This window comes from Prionailurus bengalensis, chromosome A1 (assembly GCF_016509475.1).
Source record: "Prionailurus bengalensis isolate Pbe53 chromosome A1, Fcat_Pben_1.1_paternal_pri, whole genome shotgun sequence".
NCBI classification, from domain to species: Eukaryota; Metazoa; Chordata; class Mammalia; order Carnivora; family Felidae; genus Prionailurus; species Prionailurus bengalensis.
Window position 1 is genome coordinate 168,801,386 of NC_057343.1, and position 18,379 is coordinate 168,819,764.

General features: G+C 39.0%; 1 protein-coding gene across 2 annotated transcripts in view; it reads right to left on the reverse strand.

Moving 5' to 3' along the window:
- Positions 1-17,933, reverse strand: part of EFNA5 (ephrin A5) — a 275,650-nt gene extending 257,717 nt beyond the window's left edge. For both annotated transcript variants that reach the window (XM_043595086.1, XM_043595078.1), the window contains exon 1: positions 17,602-17,933. In XM_043595086.1, the coding sequence (XP_043451021.1) occupies positions 17,602-17,726 (125 nt within the window). In that variant the 5' untranslated portion in view covers positions 17,727-17,933. The remainder of the gene's footprint in view (positions 1-17,601) is intronic.
- Positions 17,934-18,379: the final 446 nt, after the last annotated feature.

An 18,379-nucleotide genomic window follows, 5' to 3' on the forward strand; every position in this document is an offset into this window, starting at 1 on the left:
AGTCCACCAAAATGCGACGTTTCATTTGCCCTTGAGAAGACAGCATCGCTGGCATGAAGGTTTCACTCGGAGACGGGATGACGGACCCACCAAGACAAACAGCTTCATGTACCGTAAACTTCTCTGAAACAGCCAGGGCAGAGTGTTTCTGCACTTCAGTCTCTCAAATTCTCTGTAACCCAGCATAAGCCCCTGCTGGCTTTGTAGTCGTCTTTCCTTTCCTCTATACGGCGCGCATTTACGAGTTCAGCTGTGGGCCCGCTTAATTTCCCTCCGCAGGCTTTCTTCTCCTCCTAACACATGCGCACTTGGGCCTGGCTCTGGGGTGCTAAGGAGGAACAATGGGAGGCTTTGAGCAGGCCTCAGCCCCAGACCCAGTCAATATTTACTTCAGTTTGGAGCCACAGTTTTAAAGCTCCTTCCAAGCAGAACTCAACAGTGGGGGGTCTCCGGAGGTTTCTAGATTTTATTTTAACACAGGGGAGAGAGGGGGCAGTGGAGTTGGTAGAGAGAGAGAGTAAATAGATTATTATCCAAACCACTTTCTCAGAGAAAATAAGGGATGCAGTTCAACGAAACAGGTTAAACTTTCAATACTAATTAGCAATTTATAACAAGAAAAACCAATCGTCTTCCGACACTGATGACTGCAGTCTTAAAAGTGCAAATCCACTTAACGTGACCCCTGGATGTCTTGCCAGCACAGGTCTGATCCTATCAAGCACCCAAGCTTGCCAATGTGTGCCTGCTCTGCCTGGACCGGCAATGCAAGGACCGTAGGTAACGGTTAGTCCGCACTCCTTGACTGACTTCCAAAGCAGATCTTACGTATACTACCAATGAGAGCGTGTCCTCAAATGAAGCTGTGGTTATCAAACACTGTGAACTAAGAGTATGGTACGGTAGATACCATATGGTATTTCCATATAATAACTGCTGTCTGGGCAGTATCGGGAAGGCTGGTCTATGGCTTTGAAAAGATAAGCGGAAAAACAAGTCACTTTCCCCCTAGTGAAAGTGGCTTACTCCAGGATGGCAAGCAGGAGACGGGCGGGAAGGGTGGAGGGTTGGCTGTAATACTACATCAGACTCAACGGTATTTGCCCATGGATTTACACTGCCTTTTGTTGAGATAAACGTAGAGACACTCACTTAATTAAAAATAAAACTATTTAACTGTAAATAGTTTTATATTTGCCTAGTTGGCTTAAAAAAAAAAAAGTCAATTGTAGTAAAACTAACGGGAAGTGACATTTGGGAAATTTTACTAAAATGATTAAGGCCATGTAAAATACTAAAAATTCCAGTTAGATACCTGAGGAAAGAAATTCATAGTCGTCTACTGTAACCAATTATAAAGCTCATTATTCCATTCAAATAAAAAAGTCATCACCCTCGTCTATATACTGAACATGTAAAATACATTGACATAATTTGGTGTTTCACAAAGAGAATAAAGAGAATTCAAACCACCCCTCCTCCAAAAAGTATGAGGTAACACATTAGGTATACTAGGATTGTCTTGTTCAATTATGTTTGTCTAAATTCATCAAATGTATTGGAATATGTTCAGCTCTAATCTTTACTACCTTATTTACTGTATTAATAAAAGCTAAATAATAAAATGCAACTCAATCCAATCATTTCAACATCTTAAGGAATTACTGGATTGCCATACACTCAATTTGATCAATCGATATGCACTCCTGGAAAGAATATACCGAGTCAGCCTAGCTGAGACGAAGTCACTAGCCGATATTTTTGAACCAGTTTATAAGAGTATAAGGAATTATTTTTTCAATAATGCAAAGCATCAATAAGTAAGTCATCAAACTTTAAACTTCATAAGTACCCTTTTGCCAAGAAAGGAAGCCTGAACAAGGGAGGGATTGTAACCATCAATCATTAATCAGAAGCTGAATCCAAGGAACATAAAATTACAACATTTTACACTTGAAATAAACACATAGAAAGCTCATTCCCTTGATAAATCGTAACTTCTAACTTAGTAGGACAAAAGAAATCATACAATGAAATGAAATGATACAAAAGTAACAAAGGTCAGTCTAGCATTCTGGTGAGCTCAGCAATTCTAAATATTAGAACACTGTATTTTTAAGGAAAATCAGTATGCACAGTTATCAGTGCTCTTTCAGATAATTTTTTATTCAATATTTTTACTTTTATTGCTACTTACCAAGTGCTGCCCTCAGTTGTCACTAAATTTCTGGGCACAGCATATAGGATCATTGATAATTTTCCTTATAAATTACTATTTTGTTTTTTCGGCATAAGTGAGGTTTATACCTTCAGGAGTAAAACATCATTATAAAATAATCGTGTAAGTATATGATTGCAATTTTAAAACAAGTAACAGGCACATTTGCTATTCTCCTAAATAACTATAAACATATGAAGTAAAACCTGCTTTGAATAACCACCAGACAATGCTACAGAAAAGTGGCCCTTTGACAGTAATGGGTTACTCAGGTTTCAATGCATTAAAATATGTGTTCCTTGACAAATTCTGTTTCCTTTCTCAGCTAGATGTTGTTATGATCTATTTATGTTCCTAACATCATTGTGTGTATAATTAATATGTACTAAGTTTAAAAGCAGTCGATAACAGAAGTTTTTTAAGCACAGAGGCGTCAAGAGGCTAAACCCTGCTCTTCTGGCAGCAGGATTCAGAAGAATCCAAGGATCCCAGGGACAGCGGGCTGCCTGTAAGGAACAGCCCCAGACAGGAATTGATTTGTTTCAACAAGCTCCTCATTGGCAATACAGGCATTCTCCAAGAGGGTGTCGGTATTCATTAATTTCTCCTTTGAGATGGAGATATCTCATTATACCTGTGAAGTCCAAAGCAGAATATTAGGGTTTTAAAAGGCAAGAGGAAGCAACATGGAAGAGACAGAGAGGAGACGAGTGGGCATTAAAAATAAACTTGACCAATGTTACGGAGGAGATCCAAAATTCCCTTCTGGGAAGAAGGGCCTGGCAGACATGCCTCTAGCATGTCACTATTTGCATCTTATTACTCTTGTAGAAATCACAAGATGAAGCCTAAAACATAAGATACAACTCACAACTCAAACTATCTTTTAAAAAGTCAACTCCTCCATGATGCTCTGAAAATAAGTTTTCATTTGTATTTTCTACACCACTTATGAGAACATAGAGCATTAAAATGATGCACCAGTACAAACTAAAGTGGCCTCCTCATTCTGTTCTTTTTAGAACTCCGTTTTCAAAGTCCCTTCACAGATATTCTTTCCCTTAAAGTTTCACAAGTCTGAGGAAGACATTATTTTTATTATGCCCATTTCTTTCCTAGAGTGAAGGAATTGAGGCCCAGCTTCATCACTACAAATGGCGTACGTATGAATCCACTAGAGCCAGAATTTAATTTAACAAGATCTGAAACAAAACCCAAAAATATTAACAAAGACAACTGAAGGATCATCAGCTGGTAGGTTTTTAAATACCTCACTCTCTGAGCCCTTCCCTATACAACACCACCCAAACCCATTTAAAGCTGTATCCAAAAGAGCTGCTATGATAAAAACTCAAAACAAAAGGACATGAATTCATCGCTTTTACTTTATGCAGTCAAAATGTAAATATATCAGTGTTCCTAAGAACTTGATTACAACCTATTAATCTGATGACAAATCACTGTTAGTAACTCTGATTTAAAAAAAAAAACTCTTCAATGTATTTATTTTCCTTTTTTATGAAAGGTAAGAACAGTAATTAGAACTACTCAGCATCTTCTACCTCACCCGAGCACAGCCACGACCTAAATCTTAAGGGTATCAACTCATTTTGAACAAAACCACTCTTCAGGGGTATGCGAATGACTTCATTTCAACCAGTGAAGATACCCTATTTCCAAATGTAATCATCTTCCAGGCACATAGCATACTTCATTTTTAGGAAACACACAAGTTCATACATGGTCACAGAAGATTCTCAGATTCCTATATGTATGAGAATCATAAAACTAGTAACTAAACAGATGTCACCTCAAAGTCATTGTCTTGGAAGGCTTACTTATATTACACCATGGTGAGCAAAAGCATAAAACTATGAAAAACAAAACCATAATGTCTGTATTTACTATTCTTCATAAGAGTCATAGTTCTTATAAAATGCTACTCAACAATTAAATTCAGTTTATCAAGGATTTAAAAATGATTTGCTTCTATTTGATAAATAACTTAAAAATGTTGGTAAAAATTGTTACAAAAGTAAAAGGATACTTGAATTAAGAGTGATGGGGCACCTGGGTGGCGCAGTCGGTTGAGCGTCCGACTTCAGCCAGGTCACGATCTCGCGGTCCGTGAGTTCGAGCCCCGCGTCCAGCTCTGGGCTGATGGCTCAGAGCCTGGAGCCTGTTTCCGATTCTGTGTCTCCCTCTCTCTCTGCCTCTCCCCCGTTCATGCTCTGTCTCTCTCTGTCCCCAAAATAAATAAATGTTGAAAAAAAAATTAAAAAAAAAAAGAGTGTTTGCCATCCTCTCCCTCTTTGTTGGGGGGGGGGGTTGTTTTTATTGAAATATAGCTGATTTACAGTACAAACAGTTCCATCTTTCTTTTTATAGTTCCATAGAGGTATATTTCAGTTAAGTCAGTTTACTCGCTGGTGCTTTCAAAGACTTTAAAGTTCACCTAGGAGATTAGTAATATTGTATTTACACACAGAGTGAAGAACAAAAAAAGATAAGCAGGCAGAGTAATCTGAATTTAACTAGTTCCATCCTTTATTTGTTAATATAAGCATCACGTGATATTTGTTTTGCAAATCAAATGATATATATACTTTGAAAAAAGTGGAAGCATGCTTACAGACTACCTGGACTGCAGAGGAACAAAGATTTCTCACAAAGGACACTAGCATGAGAGAATTTTAGAGCGGGGAGGAATTTTCCCCCAAGTCTTTTATAACTCCATTGGAAGTATGGGCTCCTGAAAGCCACCCACAACAAACCCAGCCAGTGGAAGCAGAGATACTATTAGTCATCGTCTATGCTGAATGTAAAATGAACATTTTGGGTTCACTTAAGCATACCAATTTAAATTGGAAAGTGTTAAAAATCTGTTTCTGAGGTGTAATCTGGCATTGCCACATAAAATACATCTGGGGAGGGTTTGCAAATAAATATCCTTAGACATTTATGACAGGATCCTCCTAAAACTTTTTGGATCAAGGCAGTATTTTCACTCCAGTAGAATCTGTCTAAGCCAAACTTTCAACAAAATCTTTGGCCTATTACTTTTGTCAGTGGTGGATTCTTAATGCTGCATAAACCTCAATATAAAAAACTATTTTGGGGCGCCTGGGTGGCGCAGTCGGTTAAGCGTCCGACTTCAGCCAGGTCACGATCTCGCGGTCCGGGAGTTCGAGCCCCGCGTCAGGCTCTGGGCTGATGGCTCGGAGCCTGCAGCCTGTTTCCGATTCTGTGTCTCCCTCTCTCTCTGCCCCTCCCCCGTTCATGCTCTGTCTCTCTCTGTCCCAAAAATAAATAAAAAACGTTGAAAAAAAAAAATTAAAAAAAAAAACTATTTTATTTGAGATTTGGGAGAAAGTGGCTAAAAATGAAGACTACTAGGCCTTAAGACAAATAACTTTCACTTATGCAAATTCTAAGCCATTTGAAAAATTATAGAGCTATCTAGGAAGTTCAGGGCAAATACAACCAAGAGACTCTGATGTGGAGCCAGAAGTAATCTCTCTCCCCACTCACTTATCTAGAACCTTCCTGCCCAAACTGTGGTGCACAGGCTGAATGCATCATAACACCTGGAGCTTGCTAGAAATGCAGACTATTGGGGCCTGCCCCAAATCTACTGAATCAAAATCTGTATTTCAACAAGACCTCCAGAGAGGATCTGCATGCAATTAGAGTGTGAGAAGCAGTGATCTAGAAATTGCTGATGGAATACTCATGCAGGGAGGCTGTTCACACTGTTTACTGTGGTATCTCCAGTACAAGAACAATACCTGGCCTACAGTGGACACTCAATAAATATTTGCTTAGTAAATCCATATGTGAACACTTTTTATAGTACTTTCTACTCTGTACTGTGGTTTTAAATATAAAATTGTAACTGCACAAAACTTGCAAGTTCCCTCAGGGTATAGATGCTGTCTTCATTTCTGAAGCTGCTGTGTGCCTCCCAGTGTATGCACATATCACTCAATAAATATTTTATCAATTATAGCTTTCAGATATTCAATACAGGAATATGTTATTACTGTTAGATATTAGCTATTATTTTGCTTTAACACAAAGCTTTGGAAAAAATAAGTTAAAATTAATATGTAATTCCTAAATTCACCCATTTGGCTTTGATTTTAAATACACTACAGAGAATTCACCCAAGGAACCAAAATAGTAATGGAAAACATTATATATGGCCAACTCCTAATTCCACATGGTACCAGAGAGCAGGGATGGCACGGATGGTTGAAATCCAAAATTGATTCCAAAACCTCATGTTATATAATAGCCTCAAAGTCTTTTCTTACCAAATCTCACACCAAAGCTGCTGTAAGTTTCAGAAATGTCATTTTTTTAGTTTTAGTTTCCTTCTCGATTCCACGTACCAATAGGACAGGCCCAGAAATGGTGAAATGGCCAAAGCCATCAAAAGGGAAAGACTGTGACAGAGAGATCTACATAATAAACAAAGTGATGAGTCCTCAAATAACCAGATATCAACACAAAAATCTAGAGCTATCTGTACCATTTGTAAAAGAGGTAACTGTAAGAAATAATCAGATATGTTAATAGCATAGATGTATCACCAGCAAGACCATTCCAAAATAAAACTCAAAATAATGAGATATTCAGAGTCAAAATTATTGCTGGTTCTCTCAGTCCATATAATAAAGTCAGGATACTAAAGGAAGGACTCCCTTCCCAATAAAGAATGCTTTGTTTCTCTTCAATTAGCCGAATTAGATTGTCCTTTATGCCTTTTTTTTTTTTTTTTTTGGCTTCAGAGAAGCCAGAGTTTCAAGTTAAGTCACCAGATATGTGACTGACCCCATACATATTATACTCATATGGAATATCCTGTATGTATAGGCACCCCTCCCAACACACACACTCTGTCATGTTTTTGTTTTCCCAAGAGTATAGTTGACAATGGTGATAGCAGAGTGTGTAATTAGTTTTCATTGTTCCCCTGACAGCTATAGTTCCATACAAGACCCTTTCCTTTTTATGTTGTAAATGCTATGGAAAAAATACACTAATAACAGGCATTTAATTATGGGTCCAGCAACCATAGTGGGCACATTGCCAAAAGAGAAGGGAACCTCTGAAACAGCAAAAACATATATTTGCAGGGGAGGAAAAAAAACAACAACATATATTTGTTCTTCAGTTGCATTAACGTGCAAAATAGTGATGACAGGCATATGATGGAAAATTTTTAAATTGTTCCCCGAGCCTCTATCAACAGTGAAGTAAATATAAAATGATATACCAATACTAAAACCAAGAATACTACCATATCTATACTAAAATATTAATAAGAATAAAAGCATTGCTTATTAATAAAGGAAATACTCTTCAGAATAGCTTTGTTTTGATACTATCAGTAAAGAGTATAGGATTCAGTTTCAAATTTTGCTTTTTGCTTTGCTTTTAACAGAATTATATTAGCACTCGTGAAATCAAATATCTGGGTGCTCCATTCCTTGAGGCTTACTTTAATTTGTTCTATACAGTATTTAAGATAAAGCATCCCCCCAGTTGCTGTCATGGCGGACACCAGATCTGTCACTGAGGTCCTTTCTCGCCTGATTAATTAGTAATTGGGAGACACATTTTGGCAGCTTTCATTTCCCTATTATTTTCTCCAGTTTGACACAAAACCCTGTCAGAAGCACCACTATTTGAACTGTACCCCTCTTAGTGCTGGGTCACTAAATTTTAATAAATGGAGCCCCCGCCAGAAAACTACTGAAATAGGCATAAAAGTTTATTGAGGCAGTAAGAGTAAACAAATATATGAAGAAACACTGAATGCCACAGTATCTAAAACATTAATGGTCTGTCTGAACCCAAGGGTTACTGGCAAGATTACAGAACAGAAACTAAAAGAAAAGGCCTTTAATAAAACCACCTTTTCATCTGTCTTTAAAATACATATATTAGTTAAATTAAGTAGACCAACACTTTGGTGCTACGGAGCCATACATCTGAGCCTCCTCCGTTATCCCAGCCGGATGAATAAATTTATTGGGAGGCAAAGGCTACAGGAATACAGAACCCATCCGGAAATCACAAAAGCTCTGTCTGAGCCAAACAAAGAAACATTTTTCAAAAAAGGTAAGGGAAGGAACTTAAAACTGAAGCTAAAAAGACTGATACTTCAGAGACCTGCAAATAGCTACAGAATCAGTCTCAGGTTCTCCATCTCAAAGTGTCAGTCACTTCAAAACAGCATCCTGCTACCACGGTGGCTCAGGACACTTGTGTGCCATGGCAGTGGCCATGCTGTGTGGGTCAGAGGTCACAGCTTCCACATTCCGACATCTGTCTGTATTTTCTTGCCCTGAAACAATAGAAGGGGAACCAGGCTCATTTGCTCTCACTTTGTTTAACCTAATTGTTAAACAAAAAGGAACATTTCCCCATATTTAGAATTAGTTTTCCTTTTCTTTCCATCCCCATTTGTTTCCATAAAATTAGATACCATAAAAACTTAACCGAGAGATTAAGCCCCCTATACATTCTTACAGTTCAGTAAATACGACAAAGTCATATATCCCACTGGTCTCTATGGAACGTGAAACATCAAGTGTCATGTCTACCACCATCAAAATCTAGATCACAACTCGCATTATAATTATCCAACCAAAATAAGCCTGGACTTGATTTTATTCAAACCACAAAATTGCATTTTAACATGACAAAATACACTCCTTATATGTATTTTCACAACAAGAAGAGCTAAATGTTAACTGTACTCTCTACATAAATAAATAAGTCACTAATAAGATTCAGAATGAACACTCTGACAGCTTAGAAGCAACAAGAAAAAACAAAAATATTTGTTACTCCATTTAAAACAAAAAGGTCACTTTCGACACTCAGTTATTCTAGTCTTCTCCATCAGCCAAAAAACAACAACAAAAAATGGATGATGGATATCAGAGGAAAGTTTTTCAGTACAAAAACTGTCAACTTATACCTGGACTTCAATAAGAAGTCCATGAGATGTATACCCGTTCTTAAAACATGTATTTTATTTATTGCCTTTATATTGCATCTGCAATCACCAAAAATCCTACTTCTAATGAACTGAGGCAATCTGTGACATAAGTAGTTTTCAATCTGTGCCCAGTTTAATCAGACTGACTGAGTCAGGTTACTTTGAAATTAATCTTAAGGAAGTTCTGTTTTTACTGCAGTTCATGGGAATAATGTTCCCAGACATCATCAAACAGATGCAGTAGCAAGAAGTTTAGTATAAATTTTTGGTAAACTTTACTAGGCCACATGTTCTTCCAAATGTATCCAAAAATACAAAACGTGGTGGAAAATACAGCAGACTCAGTTGATACATTCTCACATTTTAATAACAAATATGAGTTTACTTCCAATATAATTTTCTATGAGAACCCATAAGAATGGTTTAGAAATGAGAGAGTGAACACCTATATTTCAGGGACAAAAAGGCTCTGATTTCATATAATGTTTCTGAAAGCACCCCAAATGTTTCATTTTTAAAGATACCTACATTTTTATCAGTACCTCTTACTAGAGAAAGATTCTTGGTACCGCTGAACATTTGGGGGAAAAAAATGTTGGCTGACATAAAAAGGACTACTTGGAATAATTAAAAAAATAAAATAAAAAAAGGAAATCAGGATGGGGAGGGTGACCATAGTGGCTATTAATATATTTCTTTGAAATTAACAATAAACTATAAGCTTCAAGAGAAAAATACATATGTAAACATGGTACAGCCCAACCTTTAACATTAAAATATATCTGGGCTTAAAATGTATTATTACTAAATTAAACCATCCTTTTTTTTCAACTAAACATAAGAAGATAACATTTTAAAGAGCTCACAAAAAACTTGATAGAGCTTTAAATGTAGAGCCCTACCAAAATTATTATCAAGTGGTTTAGTCCTTTTCTATCGTCCATATTCATTTCCAGACCATTTTCATGAAAGAAATAAAGTCGGTCTTAAAACAAGATGGCTGCTTCTAAGAAGAAAAAAAAAAAAAAAAAAACCCGCTGATTTAACTGAAAGCCAAAAACCTAGCCTTTCTAAATCAGGGAACAAAAACTTAGTTACATTTTTTTCTACTCTCCAAACATGTATTCACACATTTCCACATGGACACCTATAGATTACACTGTGCAGTTATTTAAAACTATTAATAGCAATTTTTTAAAAAGGTTTAATTTTTGTGTGCCAATTACATAATTGTCCAAAGCATAAACACAGAGGTATCACATGACCAAAATTCCCACTTATACTTCATAGCAGAATCATGATCATCAGTCATGGAAATCAGGTCACTTGATAAGTAATGATACAGGAATAATAGTGATGTATTTTTACATCTCTTAAAGAATGCCATCCCAAAATGTCTGGTGATATCCTGCTATAAACACAATAACTGTATGGTACTTTTCAAAGTAAATACCCTAGGAACTTAGTTGTTAGGAGTCTCTCCTTGAATCGTACTTTGCTGACCTTCCCTGAAGCAAATGGCAGATTAATTCTATGACATACATTATAAATATTAAAAGCATCCTCTTACATTTTGAAATAATTTTTAAATAGATTTTCTTAAAAATCACTCAAAACTATTTTTATTTCTCACTTGAGTGGAAAATAAGACCTGACAGTAACATTTTCTTCCACCTGTCAACTGTCAATTGTATGAAGGATGTTTCTAAAGATGACAAAGGTTTATTTTTCCTTATTGAAAATGATAGAATTCTACCTCAATGAAAGCTGAGGTAACCATCACTGTGGTACACTCTGTCTCTCAGCAACTAGCTAACTTAAGTAGGAGTTTCCACTACCTTAAAATAATGTTTTTATTGAAATCTTTGGCTGTTGGAAAACTATACTCAGAAGCCTCAAAACCAAGAGTTTATATCCACACACATTTCAGATTGCAAAAGAGTGCACAGATTTCAGTAGTTTCCAATAAATCCTTCAAAGGACAACAAGGAGTATAGATTATCAAGGATACTAAGATACAGGGAACTTTTTTTCATTCACCATCAAACTATGCATAATAATTATAGTACCAAAAAACCCCACATTATTACTTCGATATTTTGAACTAAGTGATTCTCTTGTCTTTGCGCTGCCTTGTTTATGACTGACTAAAGTTTGAAGACATAAATGCAGACAAATTTAAGAGGAAATAGATCTTCTAGTAGTGAGTAATATCCCATTCAGAAACATTGGAAGTTCAAATTAATCACAAGAAACTTTTCTACCAAACAGCTCAGCATATAGGTTGAGAAGCAAATGAAAATATAAATCTAATAATATAATCAGGTCTTTAAAAGAGACAGTAATGTATGGATGTTTAGCTGTCTAAGACCACCATCATAAGAAAAATTACTAAAACTGAATATTAACACCTCATTTCTTATACTACTCTTAGAGGTTTTTATACCTGAACATGAAGGTGTTATCCTTCAAATGATCAAAAGGCAATTTTTTTCTCAGTTCGGAAGACTTATCCTGTCGGAATATCCTGGGTAAGTGGTAGGGACCTTCCTCACTGTACTTAAGGACATACAGTCTTCCTTTTCAACAAGAATATTTCTGATCAAAGCTGCTATATTAATAGTTTGTATACTGTTTCTGAAAAGAATATTGATAATGTGGAGTCTGTCAACACAGGCTGGTTCATTACTAAAAATAAATATAGATTTTAAAATCCTTTTTGCTACTGAAAGTTATTCAGAACAAATGCAAAAACGAAAAGTCTTGAATGGCATCTTTTTAAAAAGCAAATCATTTATATTGGGAAAAAAACCCACTAAACAATAGAGAAATGCTACCCACATATATAATTCTGTTCTTAACATTTCTTATGTTTTGTTCATTTTATATTTTAATGTATTCTCTTTCTCAGAGTTACATTCTTTTAGCATATACTTCTCCCCAACTTGTGAAGGCCAGGACTCCTGAAGGACTAATTGTATTCATTCATTTTCTTGGCCCAGCATGAAGCTGGTTGCTTGCTTGGTTCATAGCAACAGGGGAGAAAAGAAGGCACTCATCGTTATCTGTCCCTATCCAACAGGAAATCAGGCCAGTGGACAGAATGCAATGTAATGCCTGTTCAGAAGGCATCTTGCAAGATTAAATGGCAAGAAATTCACAAGGTTAATTTGCCCCCAAACAACTAAGGGCTCCTTCCAAACCTGATCCTCCGCCTTCAAAGGTGGAAGCCTCCACAGCTAATGATTATCAGCCAGAACACACGTGGCAACAAGATATTCCTTCGGTGAGCCAATGGTTTAGTTAATACCACTAAAATCAACTAACAGGGAGTAATGAACAACTGAAGGCTCTCTCTGGTTCTTTTAATCACAGGGAGTTTATTGACCTTGGTATCATGCTGGAAATGCCAAACTAGACTGTACAGCCAAGCGTGCCTCAAATAGCACTGATGTTCCAGTCACCTAAAAAACAAAAGACAGTTGACTATTTCTGAAAGCATATTTTGAATATATAACATAATGCATAAAATGGATAGAACAATTGTCTCAATAGTTAATTTTGCTTTCAAACTCTTTTGGAAAAGTGGACAAAAACAAAAAGCCTATTTGTCTTATAATAATTTGTAAAGTAAAAAAAAAAAGTGGGGGGAGAGGGAAAGGATTCACTTCAGGTCTCCTACAAACGGGTCAGAGTAAAAACATGTGATATCTCTGTCATACTGCTTCATTTTTATACAGATGTCCACATAAATTCTGATATAAATATAAAAATAATAAAATTACCCAATTACATCTAATAAAGTGATACACTACATTGAAGCTCAGAGTTAATAAAGTTAAAAGATTCTAAATAATATTTTACTTGAAGAACTTTTATGTTTCCAACATATAAAATAGTATTTAAACATTTAAAATTTTGAAAATAAAGTTAATCCTTTACAAGTTTGGTGATAAAATTCGTTCAAAACCAGGATCAACTTTCCATCTTTCCTCAAAACAAAATCTTAGATTTAAATCAAACTGATTTCATTTATGTGTCGGTGGAAAAGGCACAGTGCTGGGACACTGGTCGACATATAATAAAACATTGATGGCTCAGATTTTGAAAAATAAAACCAGTTTTATTTTGAAAGGCAAAGAAATAGCCAAGGAATTATGATTAGGAAATAAAATGTTACTAGCTCTCTCTACTTCGCTGCATACATATGATCTGTAAGCCAGAAAGGTTTTGGAGTACTGACAGAGAATTCACATCACTTTCACAACTCCAAGATTACATGTTAACAAAACTAAATGGTGTCAATTACCTGCTACTCTAACATGAAATGTTTAATTTACAGGTCCCTACAAGAATTTTAAAAGTCCAAAGAAAACATACGATTAGGTTAAAATTTAGTGTATCCCAGGTGAATTAGAGATATTTTTTCCCATCAAAGTATAACACTTTAAATTGGTGATACTCAGAACCTAACAGAAGCAAAGCACTAAGTGAGGAGAATCAGTATTCTTAAAAGTATGCTGGTATTATTTCACTATTCCATCCATAAATGCCAACCAGTAGGAGACATGTTTAATTATCCTATCATCATTTTGGCAACTGGTCAAAAGAAACCAATAACTTTTCAATATACACACAATATTTAAAAGAATATTCTCATTGGAAGCACCAAACTGTTTATAGCACTCTTCAGATTAAGAGGCATGTTCTTATATGGAGTCATCTCTATCTTTATAAGCGTAGCTGCTACAGGAGAATGTAAATAAAGTTTTATTACTGAAAGTCTCTTTAAAAGTTACTTAAAAGCTTTTTACATTCTTAAAGAAATTAAAGACAAATAGTTATATTCTCCATGATTTGAAATTTCATTACTCAAAGTTACTTAGTACCATGCTGACTCAGAATTCAGCCTAACATTAACAGGATCACTCTATTACTCTCACTATTTAGGTGAAATGTAGACAACTTTCTAGATTTTTAAAATATGGACGATGCATTTAGGCAAATGTTATCACATATTTCTAATCAGATTGATAGTTCTCAGTGGCTATTTCAGAGATTTGTGCCAATTCAAAACATAAAATCAGTTTTTGGCCCGCCACCCAATAAATACTAGCAACTAAAAAGTTATCAGCATTTGAAAATTGAATATCCCCTTTCCAGAAGCGAATACCTAGCATGACAGATTCTAACCGTAAGACTATCTGATCAAGCACTTTTAATATTTTTTTTCCTCTGTTAATCTAGATCTATGGATGCTTGTGGTAGCAATGGAGTCAATTACGAAAACAATAAACTCAATAAACTCAATAAGCTCAAAACAATAAACTCCTAGGATTACACAAGTTACAATATAAGATATTTAAACCCTGTGATCAAGATGTAATATTTAATTTCTAATTGTATTTAAACATAATTTCAAATTTAAGTCCATTAGTATAAGCTACAATATATTTACTTCATTTTACCAAAGTATCCCTTATTATCAGCTTAAGTGTCTACCGAACTTTTCCTATCTAAGAAAAAAATATTTTTTAAATGTATGGAAGTTACAATTAAAGTTTTCAGCTTTTTTCCAAAGGATTAAATCTTCTGATCTTATTAGTTTAGCCAATCCTAAAAAAATAGGATTTGTATAAAATCAGAAGGCACGGCATGGTTACTTTCCAAAACGATAACATTATTATTGAAAATAAATGTAAAATGTAAAATGAATTTATAAAATTTAGTAAACCCCTACAAATTTTCTAAAATGTTTCTTCACTATCTTATGAGATAAACTGTGTTTATTTTAAGTTAGTTATTTTGCACTGGCTCTTTTTAAATTACATCCAAGCTGAATTATCTTAATACATCAAAAAAAAAAAAAAAAAAAACCACAACACCATCTTCTTCAACATTTCCGAGGTAAGTCTGCCTATCAGTCCCTACTTTTACAATTATGTTATTTTTTAAAATAAGTTTTACTGTGACAACATATGAAGATAAATGTACCCACAAACCCCTAAGAATACTAAAGTTAGACATGAATCTCTTGGGCAGGGGGTACATCATTCTTTCTTTTGAACATTATGAAAATGACAATGATCAAATAAAAAGGAATTTCCACAAGCCTCAAATTAGAATACTGACTTGAGAATACCCTTGGTGTTTTAAAATTCTACAGATTAACTTTGTCTGGGCAGGTTCAAAGCCACCATGGCATCCTGAGCAGAGTTTTCTACAGGCAGGGCAAATCTATTAAAAAACATGACCTGTGACAAAAATCAATGTGCTAATCTCAAACCAAACAACAGTATCAAAAGCATAAAACAGAGATAACCTAAGATAAAATGTCCTCAAACTAACTCAGACTAGCTTGACAGGTTAAGAAGGAGGGGTACGTGGGGGTGCTTCTGATTCCTTCTGTTTTAGCCTAGGATGACTGGAACACCCAAGTATCCAAATAAATTAACACTATGGGGAAAAGATCACACTGTGAAGTTTGGAGTGGGAAAGAAGACAACTAAGCACAAAATGCCCCACATTCAACTCACCAATTTCACTGCTGTTTTATTTAATAAGGCGCTGAAGTTTAGAAATATAAATTCCTCTATTTCATATATGCTGTTTAATAAAGCCCAGGGGGGGATAAAACCAACCAACATAATGAGACTTGCTTTTAACACCATCACAACTGGAAAGCTTGCTCTATTTGTCTTGTCAGCTTTAATAAAAGGCATCTCCTCTGGCAGGATGGCTTCTCTTTCTTTTCCTAATAGTGGTAAGTGGCATGTCAAAGAAGAAATAGCTTCCCATCCCACCACCCACCTCCATGAGGCTTTTTTTTTTTTAACCAAACTTTCAGGGATGTCTCCACTTCTGCCAGGCGGTTTAATTTAGGATTTGGGCTACCTGGGTGTAACTATCTTTCCTGAAGTAGCAGGAGGTGGGGGACTCTCGGCCACCGGTAGACCGCTTATGGGGAAATCTGCCCATCTTCATCTGAGCTGACATTACTTCAAGCGAGGAATCCCTCCCATGTCTGCATAAGGGGGGAAGGCGGGAGGCCGACGAACAAGGCCGCCGGGAGGTAGGAAGAACCGGAGGCGCCAGCCAGCCCCCTCTCCCCATGCGCGCTGGGCGCTCAGCAACCAAAAACTATCCCCTCGACCTCCCGCCTCTCTCCTCCCAACTTCCACTCCAGCCCCAGGGAAAACCTGGGATTTTAGGTGTAACCGATGCTATTTCCCTCTTAGGCAGGCACCGAAACCAGCCCGCACCTGGAAGCTGGCCTCCGTCCCAGAGAGGCAGAGCATTATGGGCCCAGCGAGGCCGACTGCTGCCCACAGGCCGGGGAGAAAGTAGGGCTCGGAGCTGCTCTGGATCCGGAGAGGTTCGCCCGGCACTCAGGACAGCCCTCACCCCTCCCCACTTCTAGAATCCCCGAGCAAGGGACGTCTGCTGGTGGCCAGGGTCCAGCAGGCGCGCTAGGGCGCGCCCGGGCGCCCACCTATAGCCTCCCGCGTACCCGGCAGGCTTCGGGGATGCCCACAAAACGGTTCCAGGTAATTGCGCGTGTTCCTCCGGCTGCACACCGCCAGGCCGTGGACTAAGAGCTCCCACTTCCCGTCTCCGCCAACTCCAGCAGCTCGCTCCGCACAAATGACGTAACCCGGCATTAGATCAAACTTTCTGGCACCTTGAGCCCATGGGGGGTGAGGAGGTGGGAGAATCCTCTCCACTGCCAGGCGCGCCGGGCCAACAGTGGCCCAGGGGCCAGATGATTGCCTTGCAGTTAAAGAGGAAAATAAAAGCCTAAAGCTTCCGCTTCCCAACCCCCCTCTCATCCCCCAGCCCGTGCGCTCTCTGAACAAACCGAGAAAGGGAAGAAAAATTAAAAAACAAAAAAAACAAAAAACCCAACTTTAGGGATGTTTGGAAGGTTCTGCCTGCAGTCCCCCTGTGCACCCACGATCCACGATCCACGCGGGAACTCTTGGTGGCTCGTACCCGAAGCTCCCAGTGCCCAGGCGCTACGCCCGGATCGAGATGCTGGCCGGCTTGCCCCGGTGAGGAAGCGGAGAAGTCTCGACTCCCCAGCTCCCGCCTTTTCCGAGTCTCCCCGCGCTCTGCAGAGGCAGCGGGTCTGGGCAGCCCCGGGGACTCCCAGGGACTCCCGGCGTCTCTGAGGCAGCTTAACAAAGAGAGGCGCGACGGGTGCGCTTCCTGTGGGCTCCTCGAAAGCCATCAGCGCCCGGGCGACGCAGGCTCCGAGAGTGCGCGCCGCCTGCAGCTGGTGCGCGCGGGTCCCCGCCGCCACCGCCGCTCTTCCGCAGGGCGCCGAGGCCCGAGTATCCCCGGCTCTGCGCTCCCCCTATTACCTTACCTGGGGTTGCTGCTGTTCCAGTAGACGGCGTAGCGGTCGGCGACGGCCTTGGAGCCTGGGTCCTGGCTGAACACACACATCCAGAGCACCAGAAACACCAGCGTCAACATCTCCACGTGCAACATCACGCCTGGCCAGCGGCGGAGCCCCCGACAAGCCACTCCGGGGAAAGAGCAGGGATCCGGAGGGAGGGAGGGAAGGGGGGAAAGAGAGCAGGAGCCAAATAAATATGAATAAATAAGAATGAAGAGTGGCGAGAAAAGAAAGAGGCGCACACCAAGCTGGGGAGGGGAAGGAGAACGAGAAGACGGTGGAGGTGGGGGGGAGGGTGGGGAAGGGGTAAAGACAAACTCGCACCCCCACTGGAGGGTTCAGGAGGAAAAAAGGAATCACAAGATGGAGAGAAGCATGCGTGTGTGTGGTGGCGGCGGCGAGGGCGGGGGAAGGGGTGCCAAGCTGTGTCTCAGCGGCGGCGGCAGGCCGGTCACCCCGGGAGAAGGAGGTGCGCGCCGGGCCGGGCGGCGGCACCGCGGGTTGGGGCAGGCGGCGGCGCACGCTGCACAGTCACCGGGAGTTGCGCGCCGCGGCCGCGGGGAGACATACACTGGCCCGCCGGGCCCGGCTCAGTGTCGGCGCCGCGGGCTGCGCACGGCTCCGCCGCCGCCCAGGGCCCTCGCACTGCGCCCCGCTTCGCTCCAAGTTACTTTGGCGGCCGGTGAGAAACTGCAGGAGGAAGGCTCCGTGTGGATGGAGGGCTTCGCGCCTGTGGCCTTGGAGT